At 42.8% G+C, this 23,818-nt stretch overlaps 1 protein-coding gene across 5 annotated transcripts in view; it reads right to left on the reverse strand.

Moving 5' to 3' along the window:
• Window positions 1–1,657: 1,657 nt before the first annotated feature.
• Window positions 1,658–23,818, reverse strand: part of LOC111596405 (band 4.1-like protein 4) — a 59,281-nt gene continuing 37,120 nt past the window's right edge. For 2 of the 5 annotated variants that reach the window (XM_030224902.1, XM_030224901.1), the window contains exons 4-18: window positions 23,506–23,630; window positions 21,537–21,634; window positions 21,260–21,468; window positions 20,163–20,315; window positions 18,920–19,092; window positions 17,452–17,685; window positions 15,150–15,602; window positions 14,701–15,090; window positions 14,361–14,645; window positions 14,152–14,298; window positions 13,927–14,073; window positions 12,513–13,830; window positions 6,523–7,274; window positions 2,991–2,999; window positions 2,782–2,936 (exon numbers count right to left, since the gene is read on the reverse strand). In XM_030224902.1, coding sequence (XP_030080762.1) covers window positions 2,870–2,936; window positions 2,991–2,999; window positions 6,523–7,274; window positions 12,513–13,830; window positions 13,927–14,073; window positions 14,152–14,298; window positions 14,361–14,645; window positions 14,701–15,090; window positions 15,150–15,602; window positions 17,452–17,685; window positions 18,920–19,092; window positions 20,163–20,315; window positions 21,260–21,468; window positions 21,537–21,634; window positions 23,506–23,630 — 4,560 coding nt within the window. In that variant the 3' untranslated portion in view covers window positions 2,782–2,869. Of the gene's footprint in view, window positions 2,937–2,990; window positions 3,000–6,522; window positions 7,275–12,512; window positions 13,831–13,926; window positions 14,074–14,151; window positions 14,299–14,360; window positions 14,646–14,700; window positions 15,091–15,149; window positions 15,603–17,451; window positions 17,686–18,919; window positions 19,093–20,162; window positions 20,316–21,259; window positions 21,469–21,536; window positions 21,635–23,505; window positions 23,631–23,818 lie in introns of all 5 variants that reach the window. The other 3 variants (XM_030224903.1, XM_030224904.1, XM_030224905.1) reach the window with 3 other exon arrangements.

Genomic DNA, 23,818 nt, shown 5'->3' on the forward strand with positions numbered 1-23,818 from the left:
TCGAAGCTTAAATAAATATTATTCGACTCATTATAGCATTCGCCTGAAATGTGCTGCGGCTTTAATGGCAATAGCTTTGGGTCATGGTTTTATTACTACGTATGTAACAGGTTGACACATCTTATAATATATTTTTAATCAGACACCAGCCTTAAGCAACGATGCTCGAGTCGATTTAATACGTTGGAATCGTCTTGGAATGTCTAAAGTAGAGATTGAAAATGAAGATGGTAGTGCGCACGGTTCAAGTTTGTGTCAAACATACGATAAAATATATTATATAAATATATAAAATATATAATATATATACACATATTCACATACACCTGATTCACTGGATACTGGCTAACTATTAGTCTACCGTTCTATAGTTAAGAGCCTGCAGTGAAGCTGTTAGCCTAGCTCCCTCGACTCAAAGTACACGCCTGACACGGATACAGGATATTCCCTAGTCAGGCACTTCCCACTTGAGCATTCTTATCTCTGTCAGAGCTGCTTTTGTTGCGCTTATCTTGCCAGCTTTAAGCATGACACTTAGTCTTGCTTACGACTATTATGCGCACTCAGTTATAACTCAGAGAATGAATTCTTTTTGTTAGCTGTAAGTTTGCTAATTTGGAATCCTGAGCATTGCACGTCCTTGTCCACGTTCGACTTGAAACTTTTTCTATTGTCCTCTGGCTTATCGGGCGAGGTGCAGAATTTTTTGATGTCCTTCTTCCACCCCTGGGTCAATAATAACGAGGGTAGATAGTGGATGTTGTATAAAATGCTTTTATTTGCAGTTATTTTGTATATATATATATATATATATATATATATATATATATATATATATATATATATTTATATATATATATATATATATATATATATATATATATATATATATATATATATATATTTATATATTTATATATATATATTTATATGAGATATATAAAAGTGACACACTCATTGTAAAATCTTGTTAGACACAGATACATATAGATAATATTTAATTTTAAGTATTCGTTTTTTTATTTGTTGTTGATTTTGAAATATTTTCCATTTAGTTTCATTTAAGTGCTAAAAAATCGATCAACTTACAAAGGGTATTATATTCGTTATTAGATTTATGGTATTTATTTCATATACGTATTTCTTTAATAAGTATTTCTAATTAGACCACAAAAAGTTTTTATTTCATTTTATTAGAATTAAAATTATTTTTATAGTGGCAGTGTTTTGAAATTAGTTGTTATTTTAACTGAATAGCAGATGGGAAACGGCTAAAACAAACTCATATTTACATAGCACACACACACATACAGACCCACATACACACACACATTCATGCACACACAAACCATAGATAAACAGATATTTGCGCTTAAATTAGTTGCAAATGATTAAACTAAATTGGGCTTAAAATATGCTCGAACTTAGTGTGTTGTGTGTGTGTGTGTGTGTATGTGTGCGTATGTCTGTGCGTGTGTTTATTTGCGTGCTCGTGTGTTTGTTCTTTGTGGGTTGCGCTTACATAAATATTATTGAAATTGCTGGACGTTGTTGGCATAAGTAAGTAAGTTGTTTATTTTTATTATAGCTAGTTTTATAATGTACGACATACATACATACATGTATGCACACTGACAGATATATGTATAGAATTTTATTAAAATTACATTTATGAGCTACTTAATAAATTTATTTGGCTTTGCTTTTTTGCTTCCGCTGCTTCTTAAATTTCTCCATTGAAGTAAAATTAAATTTTACATAATTTTCATGCTACTTGTGCGGCATTATTTGTATGCGTATCAAATTGGTTCTTAGTAGTTAATAAAAAAGCATATTTAATTTACTTGCAGGCCACCCACACACGCACACACACACACACACACACACATTCGAAAGCAACGCACGCATAACAATAAAATTTTATATTTATCGCTAACGATTTCCTTGGCCAGGAAGCGCAAGTGTCTTTGTTGTTGTGCGTGTGTGTGTGTGAGTGTGTGGCTAAGCCTCAACATACATACACATACACATGTACATATATACTCGTAAGCACAAATATATTTTTCTTGCTGCCTGCTTTTGGGCGTCTTCCTTTTGCTGTCTGTGCGGCACGCATATTTTAATAAATTTTATGCCGCTGAAATGCGCGCCGCTTATCATTAACGCACAATTTATTTTTGCTTTTATGTTGTTGGTAGTCTTATTGTTGTTGTTGGTTGCGTTATTTGTGTGCCCTCTCTTATCTGTGAGTTACATTTGCTTTTTTGGCTTTTTGATTATTTGCTGCGCATCGTAAGCTATTTCAAAATTCTTCGTATTTTCGTTTCGTTTCGTTTGTTTTATTTTTTCCATGCATATTTTAAAGTGTTTTGCTTAGTTAATTAGTTTTAAGCATACATATGATCTTTCGCTTTGTACACAGACACACAGACACAGTCATACTAAACTCATACACACTAAAGATTCGTTACAGACATTATCTATTTACATGTTGGCAAAATGTACATTTAATTTGCAACGACAAAGCCCGCAACGTTGTTGTCGATACGAAAGTTCTGCACAACTTTTGGCCCAACGGCTTTTAAATGTTGTTCAGTGTTGTTGATGTTGGTTGCTGGTTGCAGTTGCAACTTAGCATACTTTTGTGCGAGCGCCCGCATCTAGTTTCCATTTAACTTTGCACTTACACGTGATGTGGCCATTGTTGTTCTTGCAGTTGCTTATAGCCATGCTTGTTGCTGCTCGAACAGTTGTTGCTGCTGCTGCTGTTGTTGTTGCTGCTGCTGTTGCTGTTGCTGCTGTTGCTGTTGCAGCCAAAGTTTGCAAAAAGCAGTTGGCGGGGGCGCCGAAGCACAAACTGTGGCAGCTGCTACTGCAACGTGCTGGTGTTGCTGCTGCTGCAGGCTCGGGCCTGGGTCGTTGTGGGCGGGCGTTGGCTATTGCAAATTAAATTTAGCTAATTCTCACAATTCTGTGCTCATTTCGCTTACAATTGCGCTCTGCATTGTTGTTGAATCGTGTTGTTGTTGTAGCAGTTGGAGTTGTTGTTGCAGTTGCAGTAGATGCGGCATGAAATATAAAGATGCAAACATTTGTATATTAGAAATAAGTTAAAGTTCGTGACTTCGCTTCGCTTTAAGCAATTATATGTGGCTAATCCTAGTTGTAAAGTGCGTGTGTGCAGTGGTATGTGATTGTGGTAGTTGTGGCTTGTTAGTTTTGTTTATTTTTATTATTTTCTAAACTACTGTGCGTATGCGTTATGCGTTTAAATACACAAAGCGAACATAAAAGCTCTTAAAATATTACAAATTTATGGCTGGACAGCCATTAAATTATTTAAGCACTTGAAAAAAGGAAAATTCATATAATATATTTGCTGTAGTTGCTATATACTTGTTCTTTTATTATATAGTTGTGGCTTTTCGGGCGCCGCAACAACTCAAATAATTACTTCATTCAATCATAACGAAACACAATAACAATAACCGAGCGAAAAGGGAAAGAAACCAAAAGTAGCAAACAAAAAATATGGCCAGCACATAATTCCGTAGCCGGCGTTGTCGACTTTTTATATAGACATTTATAAGCTTATCTCTCCGCCTGCCAGCAAAGTGCGTGCCTCAAATTTACGAATGCCGCTGCGGCACTTTCAACATTTTCAGCACTTTTTTGTGCCCATCCCTTGTCGTTGGCCAAAAACTGCGTAAACTTTTGCAGGGCTGCCTCCGCGGTACTTTCACTTGCCCCTTCTGCGTGTGGCACCGAATGTCGCGAATCGATGTGCAAAGCAAACGAAACGAAACGAAACTAAACAACACCAAAACTTCCTCTCGACAAAGGCCAGCACTTGGTTTATACACTATACACACGCACAACCTATCGTGTTAAGAAACAGACAGCCTAAAACTTGATTTCCTTTGTTTTTTCTCTAAAAAGTGGATTAAAGCATTTTAATTCTTACTATGCAACGATCTCCAAAGCAAAGCAGTTGATCAACGGGAACAGCCACGGAACTGTACCAGGGCAAAGTACTTGAGGCCTCTAAGTACTTGATGAAAATTGAACATGCTTAAAAGCGGGCAGTTGATGCGACTTATTGAATCAGTTAGCTCACTCGTAGTTGAATCAAATTTTCCATTCAGAAAATATATATTTAAGTTTAAAAATAATAAAAACTATCAAATTTACAAATGGGAAATTCTCATTTTTTACGTAAGCACATAAACATTGTATTTTTTATATATCATTTTTATATATATAACTTGTATTAATTACAGCACAAGTGCGTTTGGTATCAGCCAGAACATTTACATCATAGGGCATTTAAAATTCCTTATGTGCATAGGCTCGTTTGATACTTTTTGTTTCAGTTTTTTCCACTGTCTTTTGTCTATTTGTCCGGGCAAAGTATTTGTGCGATATGAAATTGTTCTAGTGCGCGGAGCCTTTTTGTCTTTCGTCGCCTTTTGTTTGTTTTTTCTTTTTTGCTGTGTTGAAATTTGTATTTATGTTCGGCTGGGCTCTGCTGGGCACATGGACGAGCGCATAGACCGGGAAACATCATTTGCCCGGCGTTTGCCTACCCTCGTAAATTTTAATGTTTTTGCTTTTCTGCTTTTGCCAGGGCTATCATATTTTCAGCTATGCGTGTGTGGGCTCTTTTTATTTGTGTGCTTGGCCGATGTGTGTGTATGTCTCTGTGTGTGTATATGTTTGGTGAAAATTATGTATATTTTTAGCACTTTCGCTTGTTTTGTTTTCGCTTATCGAGTTTGAAGGTCATTTGCTTAGCTTTCATTGCAATTTTTGTTGTCACTTTTCCCCAACTGATGGGTGTGTGTGTGTGTTGGTGTGTGCCCTTGAGTGTGATATCATATCTTCATAGAGTATATGTCTGAAATAAATGTTGGCTTGCCTGGCTGCGCAGTTAATTTGTTGTGAAATTGTCATTTTGTTGCTTCAATGGCTGCGTGCAATGCGGCGTATGAGTAATATTTGTGACGGAACTCAAAACAAATGTAAATGGTTGGGCAAATGTATGGCGAAGACCTTTCGGATGCTCTAATGAGGCGCAAACAGAGCCAGGCAGACAATTGAGTGTGCCAGCCAGGGCAGGACCCGGGCATATTTTTGGCTATACTCGTGACTGTAAGCCCCGTACCGTGCTCAGGGCATAGGCAAATTTAAATTGACATGTTTAAAGTCAATTTGTGCGCCGCCTGAACTTTGGCTCATAAACAAGACGACTGCCACGCCCACAATCCAGCGAGCCCCCATTGGCATTCCCTGCCCGCTGACATTAACCTATTCATTTGTAAATGGGCTGTCGAATTTCGTTGTGGCATTCGCATTGTCTTCGCGTCACATAAATATTTGTGCGCCTTTTGCCTTGCCGAGCGTAAAAACGTAGTTGGAGCAAAAATAAACAAACAAAGACAGCAGCACGACAAGGAGCAGACGCAGAAGCAGAAGTAGAAACAAATGGCGAGAGGCAGTCAAATCAAATGTAAATCCAAAATGAAAGCAAACGCACCAAGTGAAATTGAAATGAAAACGAATGTAACGCGGAAAAGTCTTTTCCATTTTCCTTCATTTCCCCATCATTGTCGTCGTCGTTGTTGTTATTGTCGCTTTCCGTTGTTTCCAGCTTTCTTGCAGGCAATTGAAAATTGGCAGCTGGCAAAGTGCTTTGGCTTTGGCAGCGCCTCAGGAGCCCCACTGAGAAGCTAAAGGCCAAAAACGAAAGCAGCCGCCAGGGGAACTCCTGCCACACCCACGGTGCGTTGAGCCACGCATAGGCCTAACAGGCACATTAATACATAATTTATAATGTTTTTATTCAGTTTTATTTGGTTGGGGTTTAGGCCCTCTTTAAGGCGGCATATCGTTATGTGCGTGTGGCTTGTAGAGCAATTTGATTAAGAAATTTCGAGCTGCGGATGAGTATAAGTGATTTTCCATTGAAGCAGCTGAGAGAATAACTTGAGCACCATCTTAGATAATATTGTTAACATAAACATAAGATATTCAAGTCGTGGAGTCGAGATCGTTTGCTTTAAATTAACTCGAATTGTTCACAATTTATGCTTTAATCTGCTGGATAACAATATACGAAAATCGATATGAACTTACAATTGCTTAAGATGAAACATTCAACAGAAATTGGCTTATTGATTGTAAGCATAACAACTCAAACACAAAGGCTATTGCGGTTTCAATACACAATCTCTGGGATCAACTGCAACGGGGCACTGCAGACTACGTTTCACTTTTAGCGCTGTGGTTGCTTTGTTTGCATGCGGGTGGGTCAAAGGGCGCACCTACTTAAGACTAGACTTGAACAATACTTGTATGAAAGTATCTGCTTGTTAGCTACACACAATTGGTATAGAACTAAAAGAAATGAAAAGGGAAATACTATTTAAAGGGCCAAAACTGGCTAAACCAAGTTTACAGCAGAATTCAACGGAAATACGAATAAGGAAAATAAGTAAAGGAAAAACTAAGAAATAAACTTACCGGCGACTACTTTGTATAATTGGCGATAGGATTATCTCTAAGCTGGAGGAAATGTTTTGATTTTGTTGTAAATTCGAGTGCGTATTGGAATTGGTTCGTAGTGAGTTCGTTGCGGCAGCAACTGTTGCAGCTGCTGCTGTTGCTGTGGATTGGTGTTGCTGTTGGCTGGTGGGGGATGTTGGGTGGTCACTGGGTGGCGCATTCAAATTCGGGTTGGCATTCGTATTGGAGTTGGTTTGGCTACTATGGCTATTGCTATTGCTATTTGCATTCAATGTGGGACAATTTAACGTTTGGTTGGCTTTGGTAATTGGCAATGCTTGCTGCTGCTGCTGCTGCTGCTGCTGCTGTTGCTGTTGTGCATTGGTGTCGTTGGCACACTGCTGACCACTGTAGACATTCGCATTGCAATTATCTAGATTAATATTGGCCAAAGCGGAAATGGATGCAACTGTTGTTGTTGCTGCAATTGCATTACGATTGCCATTGCTGTTGCTGCTGCTGTTGTTGCTGCTAATGTTGTTGTTGTTGTTGTTATTGCAGTGACTGTTGCTGGCACTATTGTGGCTGCCCGTGGGCGACATCAAAGGAACGTCAGCGTCAAACATATCCTCTGCCTCAGCGGCCTCATCGTCATATATATCATCGGTGTCTTCGGTTTCATCATTAGTTGTGGTCGCATCCGGTTGAAGGGCCTCCAAAACGGCCATCACCTCGTCCTCCTCGCTGCAGGAGTGCGACGAGTGTATTGCCTGTGCATTGCGATGGGTTTTTGCGGGTTTTGATTTGAGTTTTTGTGGAGTTGGGGGTATTGAAAACACAAACAAGGTTTAGCTCTCTTGCAGGGATTTTGGGTCTACGTACAATTATGAACAGGCACTATATACACAGATATATATATATATATATATGTTTCAATATATATCACAATTTTAGCACAATTCATCATGCACTTACAATATGAAACGAGCTTAGCCACAGACTTAATCAAATATTATTGCTGGTAATTCAACATCAACATTAGCAATAGACTAAACAAACAATAAATAATTATTATGATATATGCGGGCAAACATGCGCCATGCTTGACTTATTACTAAATATGCAATATTTAAGGTCATAAATACTAAATAATAATATAGCGACATGTAGCAAAACAAATCAAAAAAGTTCGCTGACTGTGTACTTTAGTGTAATTGAAATTCAATTTAAAAATCAGCTGCAAGAGCTGGCGATGTATGCACATAAATTTATTATTAGATCCGCAGGCGAACAAATTTTAATTACATACATTCAAATTCTGCGTAAAATACTCAACAACAACAACAATAACAACGACAACAACGACAATTCACAGCCACAACAATGTGAACAACAGAATGGCACATGCCAAATGCCAGTGGATGGAGTTTAACAAAAGCTCGCCTGATTGCGTTCATAAAGTGACCGCCGGCTAAACACCTGACCGAAACCGGGTGGGCGAGACAGTCGGAGGCGGGGCGAGTTGGGTGCTCGTGCCACAGGACATGCACTCTGTGGTTTACGATTGATTGCATTCTCAGGCTGTTGTTGTTGCTGCTGCCATAGAAATTGAAGCTGACAAAACACAAAGTCCGAAAAGGAAACCCGAAAAAACTCTTAAGCTGACCAAAACACGTTCAAGTTTCAAATATGATAATACATTTATATGAACACATTTGATCTCTATTTAATGAATCTAAAAATGCCTCATTGAATTAATATAAATATATTTCAATTGAATTAATTTCGTAATTGCAATATCTTTAGCTACAGCTTTGCCCTGTTCTCTCTTTTTGTCTGCGAGTCAATCTCAATACACTCAAAAGCTCATTCAATTTGGCCAAAGACATGTTTGCTGTAGCAGCTTTGCTGTTATTATGATTGAATTCATACACACACACCCCCACACACACACACTCTTAGTTGTGGGCACATGTGGCAGAAGGTAAACATAATGTTTCTTTACTCCGACTCAACTCTAGCTGGGAGAATAGATGTAGACAGACATATTCATTTGTAAATAAAAACATAAAGGTGCATGCGCAAAGGGATCTTTAGTTAGCATATGGCAAATGGCTATCTGTGTATCTGTATCTTGTGGATACAAGCACTTGAGAAACTGGTATGTGTGTGTGCGTGTGTTGGCAGCTTATGCTTTTGGCAGCCAGCTAAAACTTTACTTATGTCTGGCTAAGTTTGTTTTGTGAATTTTCTTGAAGTTTGTTTGATTTGCCATTAATTAAAATTGCATTCAACTTGAAAATTGTATTTGTTGCCTTAAGAGGGAGCTTATCCGATGAGAGCACTCCAACCTCCAACCATTCCATCAATAATCAAAGCTTGAATTGTAGCCTAATGGAAACACGTACGGGATTGCTTAAATCAGCATGAATAGAGGCAGAAGAGCGGGTGTAGCAGGAATTTCTGGCTTCTGGCTGAATGTAGAAATTTAATTAATTTTCCTCCACTTTCATGGGTGTGCCTCTGTCTATAAGTGTGTGTATGTATGTGTGTGTGTGTTAATTAGGCATAGTCTAAAAGCTCACATACGCCCCTTGGCTCTTTGGCCCAAACGCAAATGCATCAAATTGCCTGACAAAAACGTTGGCGGCCATGAAACGCCCCCCGCAATTAGCAGAACCCGCTAAAAAGGACTCTTTCAATGTCTGGCAACTGTCAGGGCCAACTGCCAGCAGGCGTGTCAACACACTCGTCTAGATAATTATTACCTACGCTCCCCGAGCTCTCATTTTTTCACTATTTACTCAGCAGAGTATTTTGTCTGCATTTTTTCATGCAATGCCATGAAACCAAAAAAAATATTGAAAATGTTTTTGTTGCAAATAAAAGTTCACATAAATATTAAAAGCGACAGATGTCCACAGCTGAAAGACAAAAGACCAGCTTAGAGCTACATACATAAAAAATTAACAAAATGAAAACAGAAAATAAAAAAAATATTTAGCCGACGTCTATTGTCTGAATGATGCATAATTAAATCACTCGGTGTGTGGCATAAATAATAAATTCAATTGTAAAATAAACTTTTTTGCAGCATTTTCCGCACTATTTGAGTCGTAAATTGTTTTCTGCTCATAAATCAATCGCCAATGCAAAAATATTTGCTTTTTGTTCTATTTTTTCACATATTTTCTCTTTGTTTTGCTTAAAGTTTTTTATATAGAAAACATTTTGCAATGAAAACCCCCCGTGTGGCTTATATTGATGAAGTTCTAATGCTTTTCCATTCGTTGAGGGCTCCGGTACAAAGTTAGTCAGCACCGGGCAGAAATATGAATAAAATTTGCAGAGCTGTCTGCTTTTTGTTTTATTAAAAGTTTCCCAACTGGGAACTGAATGTAATAATATATGGAAACACTAACCAGACATGGCATGCGCTTAATTTTAAATATATATTTTTTAGGACTTTTGCGGACGCTGGCTTCATCAAAATTGTTTGAAATTTTAGATTGCAATAATGCATGTTTACTTAATTGGAAAGTGATTTTAATTGATATTGCAAAAATATATACAATTTTGAGCTTGTGATAGAAACTTTTGCTTTGTTGTTGAATTATGGCATTTACTTTAATTTGTGAATTGTGTTTAAACACTTAAAATAATTAAAGTCGAATATATGCCACTCTTGACAGAGACCCCGGCGGAGTACTCTTATTTATATTCAATTATCGTATTTATTTTCAAATTGCATTTAGTTACACTTTGGGCTTCATGCTGCTTTCTGGCTATGGTCGTTTAAGTAAAATGGCTTTAAGCTAAATAAGCTTGGCCATAAGTTGTCGCTTTTATTGTTTACCAATTGTGTTAATCTAGCATTTGTTAGTGTACGTCGCTCGAGGGCGACGTAGAGCAACAACAATAGCAAACAATATTAACAATAGCAATAACAACTGCAGGCGCTTGCTCAACTCTTCAGGGGGCAGCGTGAAGTGCGTATTGGCCAGAAGACGGCAACAACAACAATCGAAACTTTTGGCACATTAAATCAGTAAATTTATTGACTTAACTGCTTTGGCAAGGACATGCCACATGCCAGCCACGCCCACTACCATGTCCCCGCCCCTGTCCATGCCCATGCCCATGCCTTACGTTTGCCCTTTGGGCTCAGCAGAGAGTTCTCAGTATCTTTTTTTGCAGCGTGTTGGTTTGGCTTTATTGCTATCTCTTTTGCTCTGCCAGTGGCTGTTTGAGTTCCTGACTTGCTCCTTGCTGTGCTGTCATAATTTTTGATTTGCTTGTTTTATTTGATGTCCTTTGGCTGTTGCTATTGCTGTTGTTGCCGCTGCTGCTGCTGCTGCTGCCGCTGCCAGGCGCTGTCTTCGCTTTGCTAAGCTGCCTCCAGCTTAGGGAAAAACAATTTTGCAAAATTTATTTTATAGCAAAATTATGCCAAACATTTCGAGAATGTTTCTATGTAGTGGCTGTTCTTGCTATGAAGGCCATTTGTGACACACATAAATACACACGCACACACACATGTGGCATGTGTGTGTAAGCGGGTCGAGCTACGCTCTCACAAAATTTATTTAAGAATTGTAAGTATTTTTGCTGTGGTAGCTGCGAAATTTGTGCCATCAACTTGACTTGAAATTATTTGCTTTGGCAACCCACTGGACCCACTGTGAGCTTGGCTCCGCACCAAGCTCCGCCTTGCTGTTACATAAACTTGGATAATGTAGCGCAAATAGTTGCTTATTATTTATGCTGCTTTATTGCCCTCTAGCCAGCCTCAGCCTGCACTGCCATGGCCCGTGTCTGCTCTTGGCCTAAAATATCTTTTGCTTTTCGAGCAATTTGTTTGTTTGCTAGACAAAAATTAGTTGGCATATTTCTGTTGTTAATTAGTGGTGCGTGAAATTGAGCTCAAGTTTATTGGTTAGAACTTTTGGAGCAGAGCTTTAAGACTAAAGAATCGCTGGGGCATAGAAAATCCTTTGTAAAAATTGATTAATAGAACTTAGCAAGCTGAGCAAGGTTTTCAGCCTGACAGAAGTAACTCTTTGGAGTTTCTTTTAATTCTCACAGCAAAATGTATAAATCATAAAGAGCTTTGCTGTGTCCCTGGTGATGTATGAAATCTTATATAAATTTACTTCAAAACACATTACTGCAATTATCTGTATCTTAAAGATACGTGGCTGGAATGTGTATGGTGTGTGTGTGTGTGTGTGTGTATGGTTTCGCCCCACGCCTACTTTCGCGCAGTCTATTTAAGTTAATTAAATTCCAGTCTATGCGCCAGACACCAAGCGCAGATAGCAGCAAGTTTATTTGCAGACAGCGCGTCGTTTTTGATAACCCACACAAACACACAGACACAGGAGTAAGCTCACACACATGCAAGGATAAGTGTGTGCATACAAAGATAAGTGTGCATGTTACTAAAGCCGGAACAGAAGTCCTTTTGGCCAAAGCACCGCCCAATGTTTACAATGAGTCTTACAGAATAATCAACATAAAAGCTTAAGTTACTTATTAGACGAAAATATAAGAGAATACGTAAAAAATATATATATATAAATGTATATATATAGTCATATATAGATATAAGCTGAAGTTTAGAAATTAAGTATACGTTATGAGTGCATGGCATTGCCTTGCCACTGCTCGTTGCAGTCGCCACTGCTGTTGCAGTTGCAGTTGCAGCTAAGTACATAAAAAACGAGGTGCTTAAGATAGTACAAATAAAATACGAATTCAATTAAAAGGCGGCAAATATAAAATGAAAATAAAACACAACAAAACTTGAACTTAAGCAGCTAAGTACACACAGAGGGAGAGAGAGAGACACAGAGAGTGGGGGAACATGCAACACAAACAAGGATGCGGCAAGACAGAGGACGGTTAAACAACAACAACAACAATAAGGAGACGAACAACAACGAAACATGCTACAGGTTGACGCAACATGCGTAAGAGATGCGGGACTGAGCCTAGGGCTTACTCACAGTTTGCTGCGTCGAGGTGACATTCGATGGCGCGATATTCTGTCCATGTTGCAGATACACTAATGGCCCACTGCTGCCCCCAGTACCTGCGGCAGCCGCTGACGCTTTCGGCTGCTGCACTATGGGCGGCTGCTGTGCGGGCTTGACGGCGGCGCCTTTGTCAAACTGATAGTACATGACGTCGTTGGCGGGCGCCGAGCCACCGTACAAAGGCGGCGGCGGTGGCGGCGGATCCGCTGTCTGGGCGCCCGAAATGTGATACGCGCTGGCCAGCTGCTTGGGCGAGCCAGTGCCGGAGCCAGAGCCGGTGCCCGAACCGATGCCAGAGCCAGCGCCAGAGCTAGAGCTGTTGCTTGCAATGCCCGGCGGCATCTGCGGCATCTTGTAGTTGTAGATGTAGGGGCGCTCGTACTCGCCGCCATGTATGTAGGACAAGAAAAGATCAGATTTGGCCGGCTGCAGGCCATAGCCACCGATGTGTGAGGCTCCGGCCGCTCCACGTTGGCCCAGGGCCCGATTGTAGCCAGCGTTGGAGACGCTACTGCTGGCATAGTGCATGGGATAGCAGCTGGCATTGGCCAGCTGAGAGCTGCCGCCCACTGCACCACCAGTGAGCAGCTGCGTCTTTGTCAGACTTTGACCGGATAAACGACGCGTGGGCACGCCAATATCCGATTTGGCATCGCGCCGCTTGACCTGCGCCGCACTGGATGATGGACCTTGATAATAGTATGGCGCAGCCGGATTGTTTGGCCACTCGACAAAACTGCGTTGCCTGCTGAAAGCACCACCACCACCACCACTAGCTGACACCATGTTACCCGTGAGATTGCTGCTGCTGCAGCTGGCAACGCCGCCGCCGCAGCCGCCGGCACCACCGCCGCCCGATCCCTTGCCCAGCGCATTGTTCAAACTGAACTTGTACTGATTATTCTCAAAGGTCGTGTAACTTAGCAGACGATTGCCGGCGCCGGCGCTGCTGCTGTTGCCGCCCGAAGAGCTTGGCTGCAGCGGCGGCGGCGTTGAGTTAGTAGCTGAGGCAGATGCGTTATGCACCGGTGCCAGGCTTGGGTTTGGATTGTGATTCGGGTTAGTAGACGAGGAGGAAGCGTATTTGTAATTGGGCTTCTGTTGGCGTTGCTGCTGTGCGAAAAGTGAGCGCTGCTGTTGCTGTTGATTACTCACAGTCTGTTGCATGAGGCTGTTGTAGCCACCGTTGTTGCCACCACCACCACCGGCGCTGCCAATCGACTTGCGGTGACTGCCACTTGAGGCGCCAGAGGATTTGTTGGTGCCATAGCGTGTGCTGTCGCTGGACCTGCCGAAGATTTCAAAACAATAGACGTTGAAACAATGTTGAGGAAAGATTTCAACTGATTAAAGTTACAAGGCTCATTCATCGTGGGTCAGTTACCTTTCTGAGGAGTAGGCATAGTCCTGATCAGCACCTAGTCCCGAGTCCGTGTGCTCATGAGAAACGCGTAGCGCTGAGTTCTCCAAGGGGCTCAGATTGGAGCCCGTGGGCGAGATAAAGTCACCCATGCTCATGCTAGACATCATGCTGTGAAAGGTGCAACAGACGAGATGTGGCCAAATATTAAAGATGATGACTCTCAGTTGCAACGCTCTTGCAACTTACCGCACTAGGCCATGTCCGTTGTTGCGCTCGCATTCGCGTGAGGAGATTGTGCTCGCCGAGCGTATTGAACCGTTTTTGGGAGCGCCGCCGCTGCCGCCCACGCCGCCGACATTGCTATCATGCGGATGAGAGCTTTGGTAATAGAGTCTACAAATCGGCAACATGAGAAACTGCCTGAAGCAGTCCTAGAATTCTGTGGCTCAACTTACCCTCTAATGCGATCCACTCGATTCTTCGCCTGCCCAGCGCCAGTCGAACCGTTGCCGTTCGTGATTGTGTTGCCCGATCCGGTGCTCTTAGCGCCCACGCTGCTCTTGCTGTTGCTCTTGTGGATCTTAAGATTGGAGTTGGAGCGCTTTGAAGTCGTCTCCACCACGGTGTAGGGTATCTCGCGCAACTGCTGCTCCGACATGCCGGCGGTATCCACCAGATCGAACTGCAAGTGCTTGGCCAGCTCGCTGTTCCACATGCGACTGCGCGACTCCGACGGAGATCTATTTGGTGAACAATTTAGACTCAGAAGCGAACATGCCCACACAATTGACTTACTTGTTCTTGCGATGTCGTCGTGACTTGTGGTGCGAATGTGTGTCCGAGTGGCTGTCGTTGCTGTGCAGACTGCGAGCCACCATGCTGCTCTTGGACACGGACGCCTGCTGCACGGAGCTCTGGCCCAGACTCGCTTCCGCCTGTCGCCGTTGCACCTCGCGCCACTGCGTGGTTGAATCAATCAACTCGGCGCTACCGCTGCGCATGGAGGAGCTGCGATGACCTGAGTAACTTCGTCCCCTGGTGCTGTCATGATCCGAGCCGCCAGCTGAGTCGCGTCGATGTCGATGCGAGCGTCGATGCTTGCGATGATGCGAACGTCCCGAGCGACCCGAACCACGTGACAACTCGCTCTCATTGTCGGAGGTGCGGCGATGCCGATGCTTGTGTCTAGGAGTGTGGAGCAAGTGAGTCTCCCAGTGTGCGAAGGTGAAACCATCTGGACTTACCGGCGTGTAGAGCGTGAATCGTTTGATGAATGACTCTCCACGGAGCTGGAGCGATAGCGCTGCTGCTGATGCGAGGCGGATGATGAGCTGGCACGCTGCTGCCGCTGCTGATGATGCGACGACGACGAAGATTGCTGATGCTGATGATGATGATGATGACTCGTACCATGGCCATGGCTATGACTGTGGTGATGATGCAACCCGCCGCCCGTGGTGCTCACCGAACGCACCGAGCGCGGACTTGACGGATTGTGGCCGAAGAGCGAGCGCTGCTGGGATCTCGGCCAGGGTGCGCTGCGCGTGCTGCGCGGCGAGTCAGGTGTCTGCAAATTGCTGCCGTTGTTGTTGTAGCTGCTGGAGTTGTTGTTCTGCTGCGAGGACTGCTGATGGCTGGGACGCACACCCAAGCTGGTGGGTATGCTATACGTGGAGCGGTAGGGACTGTCGTAGTTGCTGCAAAGCCATAAAACGTAGACAGGGTATGGAGAGAGGAAGGTGGATGGTATCAGTCAGCAATTGCAACGCTGTCTCGCATTATTTTGCCATAAATTTAAATTGTTTAACATAAACGTTGATTAAAGTCTGCAGCATCGCAGCATTTAGGCTGTCGCTTGAATGGCCTCTGTCTGAGGATCGGGGCTGGCCGGGAGGATCGTCCTCAGCCAGCCTGCCAGTCAGATCGACACAGACAAATAATGCGCGTGTGTAAAATTGAGTAATTGCCGCACTGGCAATCAGCGGGCAATCATTTCGAGCTCCCCATCGCAACAGACATGGACATGGACATGGGCATGCACTTGGATGTGGACTCCCCGGACGTGCCATTGCTCCGGTCGCGCCTTGTGATTTATGTCCCGCTTGCCAATGGTGTGGGCAACTTGATTGGCCTGTCCTGGCTGCCACTGCGCCCGCTGCCTGACGTTTGGCTTCTTTGTTTGCAAATGATAAACGACGTGAGCGTCTAGCTTAGTTCTATTCGGTTCGACTCACTCAGCTCTGTGCTGATCTGTACTTTCTTGTGTTCCTAGGAAATGTTGCGGCAGCGATTACATTTCTGTATGCTGCCACAGCTCGTAGACTCTATTACCATCATGGATAATTTATGCATAGCTGGTGGCTTCTGCGCCAGCGACATTGATGGGGTCAATGATGGGCTTTGCCACTGCTCGAGTAAATAATGAGCTTGTAACTCCACTGATCCTTACCCACTAGAACTATGCTTGACTATGCTTGATCTATGAATTATTGTTTCCCTGAATTACTGATTCAAGATTGACAAATTATTATTAATCTAACTAATCTGACTTTTTGCAGAGTTCATTCGCTCTCATAGCATTTTCTACCTTATGTTTAAGAAGTTTCCTTAACAACTATCGCATTCTGTTTGCCCCGCCCTATACAGATAAATCTTCGATTTGTCGACGTATGACTCAATTTCCATTAAAATCTCGCTCTCCTTGGCATAACATCTTGGCAACATTTCCGCTAACGTCACGCTAACGCCAACGCTTTTCTAATGGCCGATTTTTATTTGTCCATATATAATTTGATGTTCAGAACCATAAAACATTTAATAAATGTTGCGTCTAGACAATGTAACTGCCTTCAAATGGCAACTAAATGGATTTTGAGCACGAAATCGAAAAAAGGGCAGCACAAGAACACATGCCACAGGAGCACTCGGATAAGGACATCGCAACAACAACAATAACAATAACATTCACTAAAACAATGTGAAGGCGGCGGCCTGTCAAACACAACTCGCACGCACACACACACACCCACACACCCACACACATGCACACATGGGGCATGATGAAGTGTTTTGTGCATTGTTTTTTCGCTTTCTCTTTTTTGTAAATTCAAGTGATACAATAGAAGGAAAGAAATAAACAGAGAGCGAGGGAGAGAGAGGGCGACAGTTTCACTATGCCAAAACTGGGAAACTGCATATAAATTTTCCCCCTTGGGGAGCAGATGCCGTATTTTGGGGCGGCTGCTGCAGACAGCCTCAAAAAAACTCGCATGTTCAAAATTAAAAACAGATCAAAGGAAGATGCTGCAATGAGCAGCACGAGAGCACTTCCGGCCGGCGCGGCTCTACAAAATTATGACCGAAAAAAGAATTGGCCCAAAAAAAAAAAAAATAAATAAAAAAGGACAACTGCGCCAAAGGAAGTGTATAAAAGGAGTATATGCATATGTGTGCGTACACATGTAGACACATAGAGAACTGATGCTGGGTAAATCAAAACTTTTGTGCATGAAATGAAAACAAATGATGGATATTTGGAGTACTCACTTGGCGTTGGCATTGCCACTGGTGTTGGCCAAGCTCTGAAGCGGCAGCGGCTGCGATGGCAGGGGGCGGTTGCCAATGTGGACGATGCCGCCACCACCGACTCCACCTCCGCCGTTACTGTTGAAAAAGTCATCAATCACGCGCCGAGGCTGGCGCTTGGAGGGTACGCGCGTAAAGGCGGGCGGCGCACGTCCGGCAGCAAGTGCATCCTTCTCCATTTGCTTGTCCGAGCGACTTTGGTTGTGGGTTGGTTGGGTTGGGTCAGACATGCGATTGTTGGGCAACATAAAAGTAGGCATGAAGGCGTCCAAAAATATTAACAGAAATAAGCAACGGAAAAATAAAAACAATAATAGTACAAGATGCTGATGGTTCGTAATAATGAACAGTGAACCATAAAAAGGTTGTAAAAAACTTTCATTTGTTTCACAAATTAAAAACGCCGGTCGAGCCAGTCGAGCTGGTCGAGCCTGTCGAGCGCTCGTAAAATGTTTGGTGGCGTCCTAAAACTTTTGGCCAACCACCCTGCCAGGCTAATAGTTTCCCAGTGTAACGCTTAGCCACGTGAACTCGAATTAGACCAAGTTTGCGGCTGGCGAAGTGCAAGAAAGTTTCGCCCAGCAAATGGCCAGCCGCAGTCACCGCAAATGGCTGTCATAAACATGAACCTGGACATGGTGCAAACGGGGGCCAGACCTGGGTCCCTGCCACATTCGTCATGCACAATTGCCTTGCATTTGTTGGCGGCTTAGGCTCAAGCATTGGCACTAGATCTAACTCCAACTCCGACTCCGACTCTGACTGCAGCTCCGGCTACAGCTTGGAGGCATTTCACAGAAAGTCATTAGTGGGCTTTGCGCTCGACTTGAGTTTGTCGGACTGCCTGCAGATCCGACATTTTTATTGGACTTCCAATTAGCTGGGCATTCGAGTTGGTGTAAACTTGATCTATGTCTGTGTGCAACCATGTGGTTGCATCTAGTAGAGATGCCGCACCTACCGCTGATCCGGTTCGAATGCACAACATACATGAAGGCCAAGCTTTGCTTGTCAGCAGTTGGAAGGGCGTCGGATGTTCATTGAACTAGCTCATTTGAACGATTTGTGTAGCTCAGCACTGAATTGAGGTGCTCTTTAATGATCTAATCACATGAGCTGCACATTCGGTACAGGATTTCGAGTGCTTGGTTACATTTTAATTGGCTGCACTTTTTGAAGCGCTGCAAATTGGCCGACTGGCTAATAAATTGGCCAAAAGCGCACAAACTGTGCATCTCGCTTATGGCCTCAGCTTGAGTTTAATAACTTTATTTTAATACCGAACCAACACACACACTCACACACTCACACAGCCATCACCCACTCGTATGTAATTATACTTCCGGCAGATTGGGCTGCGCACTTAAAGCACCTTTGGCTCTGCTGATGGAGCTGTGGCCGGTTGGTGGGGGGCGGAAGGAGTACTCACCTGTGTCTGAAGCGGGAGCCCAGCTGAAACAAATCCGCAGCGTGTGACTGGGAATTGGGCAGAGGTGCAACGCGCACCTGTCTGAAGAACGCATGATGCTCCACGCAGCATCTCCACAAATGTTTGCACGCCGATTTGCGTGGAGTTTCGAAGCCATAAGTGCTTAGCTCATTCTGTGAAGAAGGCACAAGGAATAACGCAAGTGTGATAAGCACCAAGTCAAGTCACGACGATGACGATGACGATGACGAGGACGAGCACGATGACGATGACAAGGACGGCGGCGCAGACGTGGACAGACAAAAGTTGCAGTTGCCAAGTGGAGGCAAATTGAGTGAATGAATGCCCGGCTGAATTCTGTGCCGCACCAATGTAAAGTGTGAATTCTTGGCCAAAAAAAAAAACATCCGACACAAGTTAAAAGAGAAAAGAGGAAAATGGTAAAGTTTCGCTTTTGTGTGCGTCAACTGCGGAAAAGTTTTTTGATTATCAAAGCGTTAGCACCGAAAAGTGTTCAAGTTAGAAAAGCTGACAAGGAGCTGGTAGCAAGAGCTATCTGCTGCCAGCTAACATCTACCAGCTACTTGTTGTCTAACGAGTGCTTCAGCTGCCCCACTTGAGTATGCTGACAGCCAAAAAGTTGTCACACAACGAAAAAATTGGCAACGCTGCGAAATGCTTTGAAAATGGAAACAGTTTTTCGTGCATCGAAACCCTTATACACTTCGAGTCTAAAAGGAAAACTGTTCTATTCTGAGTGCCCTTAAGTTCAATTTGCTGTCATCCTATTATATTATATTTGCGTGCAGGAAAAGATTTAGTTTAGGTGAATATTTCGTGAGCAATAATGAAATTTTGACTAGACGCAGAAATTTTTATTTTTTGTTAGATCTTATAAAAATGAGCCTAATGCAAGAATGCAGTAAAAAATGAATTTATCTATATAAACTATGTGCTAGCTATGCCTAAAATGATCTATATAAAATGTCAAGCTAATTGATATCAATTATAAAAAACTGACTCTAATTGACTAGATTGCGGAAGCGCCTGCTGATACCCTTTCTGGAAGAAACATTAAAAACTTGAGGCGAACAATAGAAAACGAACTGCAAATTGTGCGAAGCACTCGACAGCGAAATATTTATGGTTAGTAGCGAATACTTCGTCGCCTTCGCCGTCGTCGTCGTCGTCATCGTCATCGTCATCGGGCTTTGGCATTGTTGCCTGACTCGTTGAAATTTACATTTTTATCGCTTATCCTGAGCATAAAATAGCGTCCTTTATAATAAACTTTGGCAATGCGCGGCCAATAGTAATGAGCCACCGTCGTCTTGTTGCGCAGCACCACAATCCCGCTAGGCGTCAGGCCCAGAAAGTACTCCACACTGTCCTCGCCCTGAAAAACACAAAACAAAATAGAATCGAGAATGAGCTAAGTTCAAGCAGAAGTTCGAGTTAGAGGCTCTTTTGGAGAACAAAGAAGCTACGGAGGGAGAGAGAGACTCGCTCATTGTTTCAGCAGAAAGTTTTTGGCTATTTGTGTGTTAACAAGAGAGCAAAGTTTTGGCCAGCTTGGCCTATTAGCAGCTGTGCGACGCTTTATGGCCCACCCACGTTAACCCACTCACATAAAGCAAAAAGCACACAACACAAAATAAATGTAATTTTAGCTGTTAATTAAATTAAAAAGCAGAGCGAGCACAAAGACGTTTCAAAGGAATGAGGGTAGACCGGACAGGGATATGGAGAGCCGTGTTGGCTGGCAACTGGCAACTGGCGCCGCGATAGTCAATGATTTGTGTCTATAAACAAACAGAAGTAGACGGGAGCACACATACCACAGGCATGTGGAGTACAAGGGTTTACAGCGTCGCCCCAACACCCCTGCGTACGCACTCCCCACACATGTGTAGCTGGAATACAAACACAGCTGGTGATTTATTGAGGTTTGATATCAAAGTAAAGGGCAATAAAAAATGCAAATGAAGTGCCAACTTACGCAGCACAAAAGCGGCCACGACATACGAATGGGACAAGGGGGGGTGTGGATATCGGTAGAGTCTGGACTGGAGACAGACCAGGCGTGTCTGTGGACGGGGCGGCTTGGGGTAATCATTGCGTTGGTCCCCAGAAATGTGTGTGAGCAAATGATTTATAATATTTGCCATGAAATGAAATTAAACTTTGCATTTGCTCTGACCCCTTTTATGGCTGGCTGCGTGCAGAGCAGCGGGGCAGCGGAGCTGCAGGGGCAACGATTCAAACTCCGTGATGTGGCTGCTCTTGGTTTAGGCAGGGAATAAGGAAGGGATAAGCCAAGCACAACATATGTACACTTACCAGCACGGGATGCAAGTCAACGCCATACATGTCATGCCATTTGACTTTGTCCAAATAGTTCAGCTCGGCGCTGGATGGTGACATGCCCTTGAGCTGTTGATGCAGTTCTGAGACGCGGGTTTCCAACTCGCTGCTCTGGTTGGGCAGCAGGCGAAACTCCGACACATAGCCCTTCGAATGGCGTCGCTGATCATAGTCACCCAATTCGGCTAGTGAGGGAGAGATTAACAAATTGATTTAGCTGACGTCCTCCAGCTTTCTTTGTGGTTGTACTTACATTGCACCACAAAGGCGCCCAGTTCGGCGGCCAGTTCAAAGGCTACGGGCAGACGTCCCTGTAGCACATCCTGTTTGACTTGCAAGAAGAGTTGATATCTGTCGTATAAATAAAAGTGAACAAATTTAATTAGTTGTCTCTATAGCCACAACAACAACAACAAAGGACGCAACCCGTCATGGAAGCAGTTAACAAGTTGGCAAACAAATCGCCGAATAAAATTATTTGGATACGACTTTGATGTTTGGCCTAAGCACACACAAAACGCAACACCCAAACAAACTGTTTACTTTGCAAGACAAAATCATTTAACAAATAAACAAGAAGTTAGAGTGTCTGACTGGAAAATACCCTGCAAGATCAGGATTGTATGAATTAAACTCAAAGCTGTTTTCTACCTTATAAAAAGGTTTCATAGAAATATTGAAAGACACTATCACTTTTCTGTATATGAAATGACTTTCTGGGATCATTACCCTAACATAGAGATTCGAAATACCAAATAAATCAAATAGGAGTCATAGCTCCAATATGCCCCACTTTGAGCATTTCACTGATAACAACAAGAACCGCAACACTGAAGAGGTCGGTACATATTTCCACAACATATGTGCCGCAGGCTCTCGTTAATTGTTTGCTTAGCTTTGATTTCATCTATATATATCAAATGGCTTGCTGTATATTATGGTGTGTATTGAATGTTGTGAGCAAACTCATTGCAACTATCCAATGGCTGGTGGCACTTGAAGCACAATGTGGCGCATGCAACTTGCCGTCAAAGTCAATTGCCATTAATTGTGTGCCGCAGACTTTGTATAGCTAAAATAACAAAATTTCCCTCCACTCGCTGCACTTCAGTAATATTCAGCAAAATCGCCAACTGCCACCGCGTTATAAGTGCATTTCATTTCAGTGCATTTAACTGCATTTCACTGGATTTATATGCGCCAATATTAGCTCAACCGTTGGCAGTCCGCGCGTACGAGTTTTGATGATGTTTGGCCAGCGATTGGCATCCGTTAACGTTGCCCCCGTGCCCCCCTCGCCAGGCCCAGGCTTCAGTCCAGTCGAACAGATTTCCTGGTGATCCAGTTGGCGTCCCCACTTGGTGACGATTATGGCTGCTACGTGTCGTCGTATTAAGCGCAAATATTTGCACACACCAAATGCTTGATGGATGCAGCTAACTGCATAGCTAAAGCACATTTCACGTACACATAAGAGCGCTCTGGACCACCATAGAGCCGCCTGGCTGCCTGCCCAATTATCCTTTGGGATTTTTGCAATTTCCCGTACCAAAACTTTATGACGATTGCCATTTTAATACCCATTTATTTATCAAATTGACAAAAGGAGAGTATACTACGTAATTATAAACATCTGGGTATGGCATAAAATATTGAGGAATCTATAATTTATGATTGATCTCTTAACAATCCTTCAGTCAGTTTTATATTCTGACTCGTTTAAGTCAAAATATAATATTTTAAAATTTTTATCTAGACTCATTAAACTCATTAAATCTGAAAGTGCAGCAAAAAATAATAGAAAAATCTTTTTCAGATTTTTATAATATAATTTTATAATTTTAGGGTATCTTCCAGCAGGTCATTCTCGTCAAAAGTGGTTTTTATTCAATTTATTTTGCTAGATGTGCATACTATGCATAAATTCATTAAAAGCATTATTTCACCATCCATTAGTTGTCTGCCCTCTGTCGAGGACCTCTGGCCGTCAACTCGTTTAATTTGTTGTTGGCTATTGAGTGGCGAGTGTGTGGCAATTAATAAATTGAATTCATTTAATAAAATGCCAAGCATTTAAATGTAAAAAATTTGTATTATTGAAAAAAGGCCCTGCCCTTAAAAAGAGCTGCATAATTTACTTATTGGAATTCATTTAATGCAAATATTTAAAATAATATTTCATGCACTTTGAGCTTAATTGTTTTAATATGGATTCAACTTACCTCGTTATTTCTTCGAGCAGTTTGCATGGATCGGCGGCATAGAACTTGACACCAAAGTACAAGTCGTAGGGATCCGATTTGGGCTTCAGCTGGCGAGAGATGCGTGACGCTGGATCCAGCCAGTGCTATAAATGGGCCCAAACAAAGGAAATAGAAATATAAATTTAAAAATGATAACACACACGACTCGCAGGTGTGCGCGTCAGCTTGAAGTTGACAGGTGAGCCCATATGCCCGTTTTTATAGCCACACATAAAAGCTGGCGACGACACGCAGGCACTAATGTGCGTGTGACAAGTGGCATAAAAGTGAA

The sequence above is a fragment of the Drosophila hydei genome, unplaced genomic scaffold, assembly GCF_003285905.1.
Source record: "Drosophila hydei strain 15085-1641.00,03,60 unplaced genomic scaffold, DhydRS2 tig00008119-arrow-pilon, whole genome shotgun sequence".
NCBI lineage: Eukaryota > Metazoa > Arthropoda > Insecta > Diptera > Drosophilidae > Drosophila > Drosophila hydei.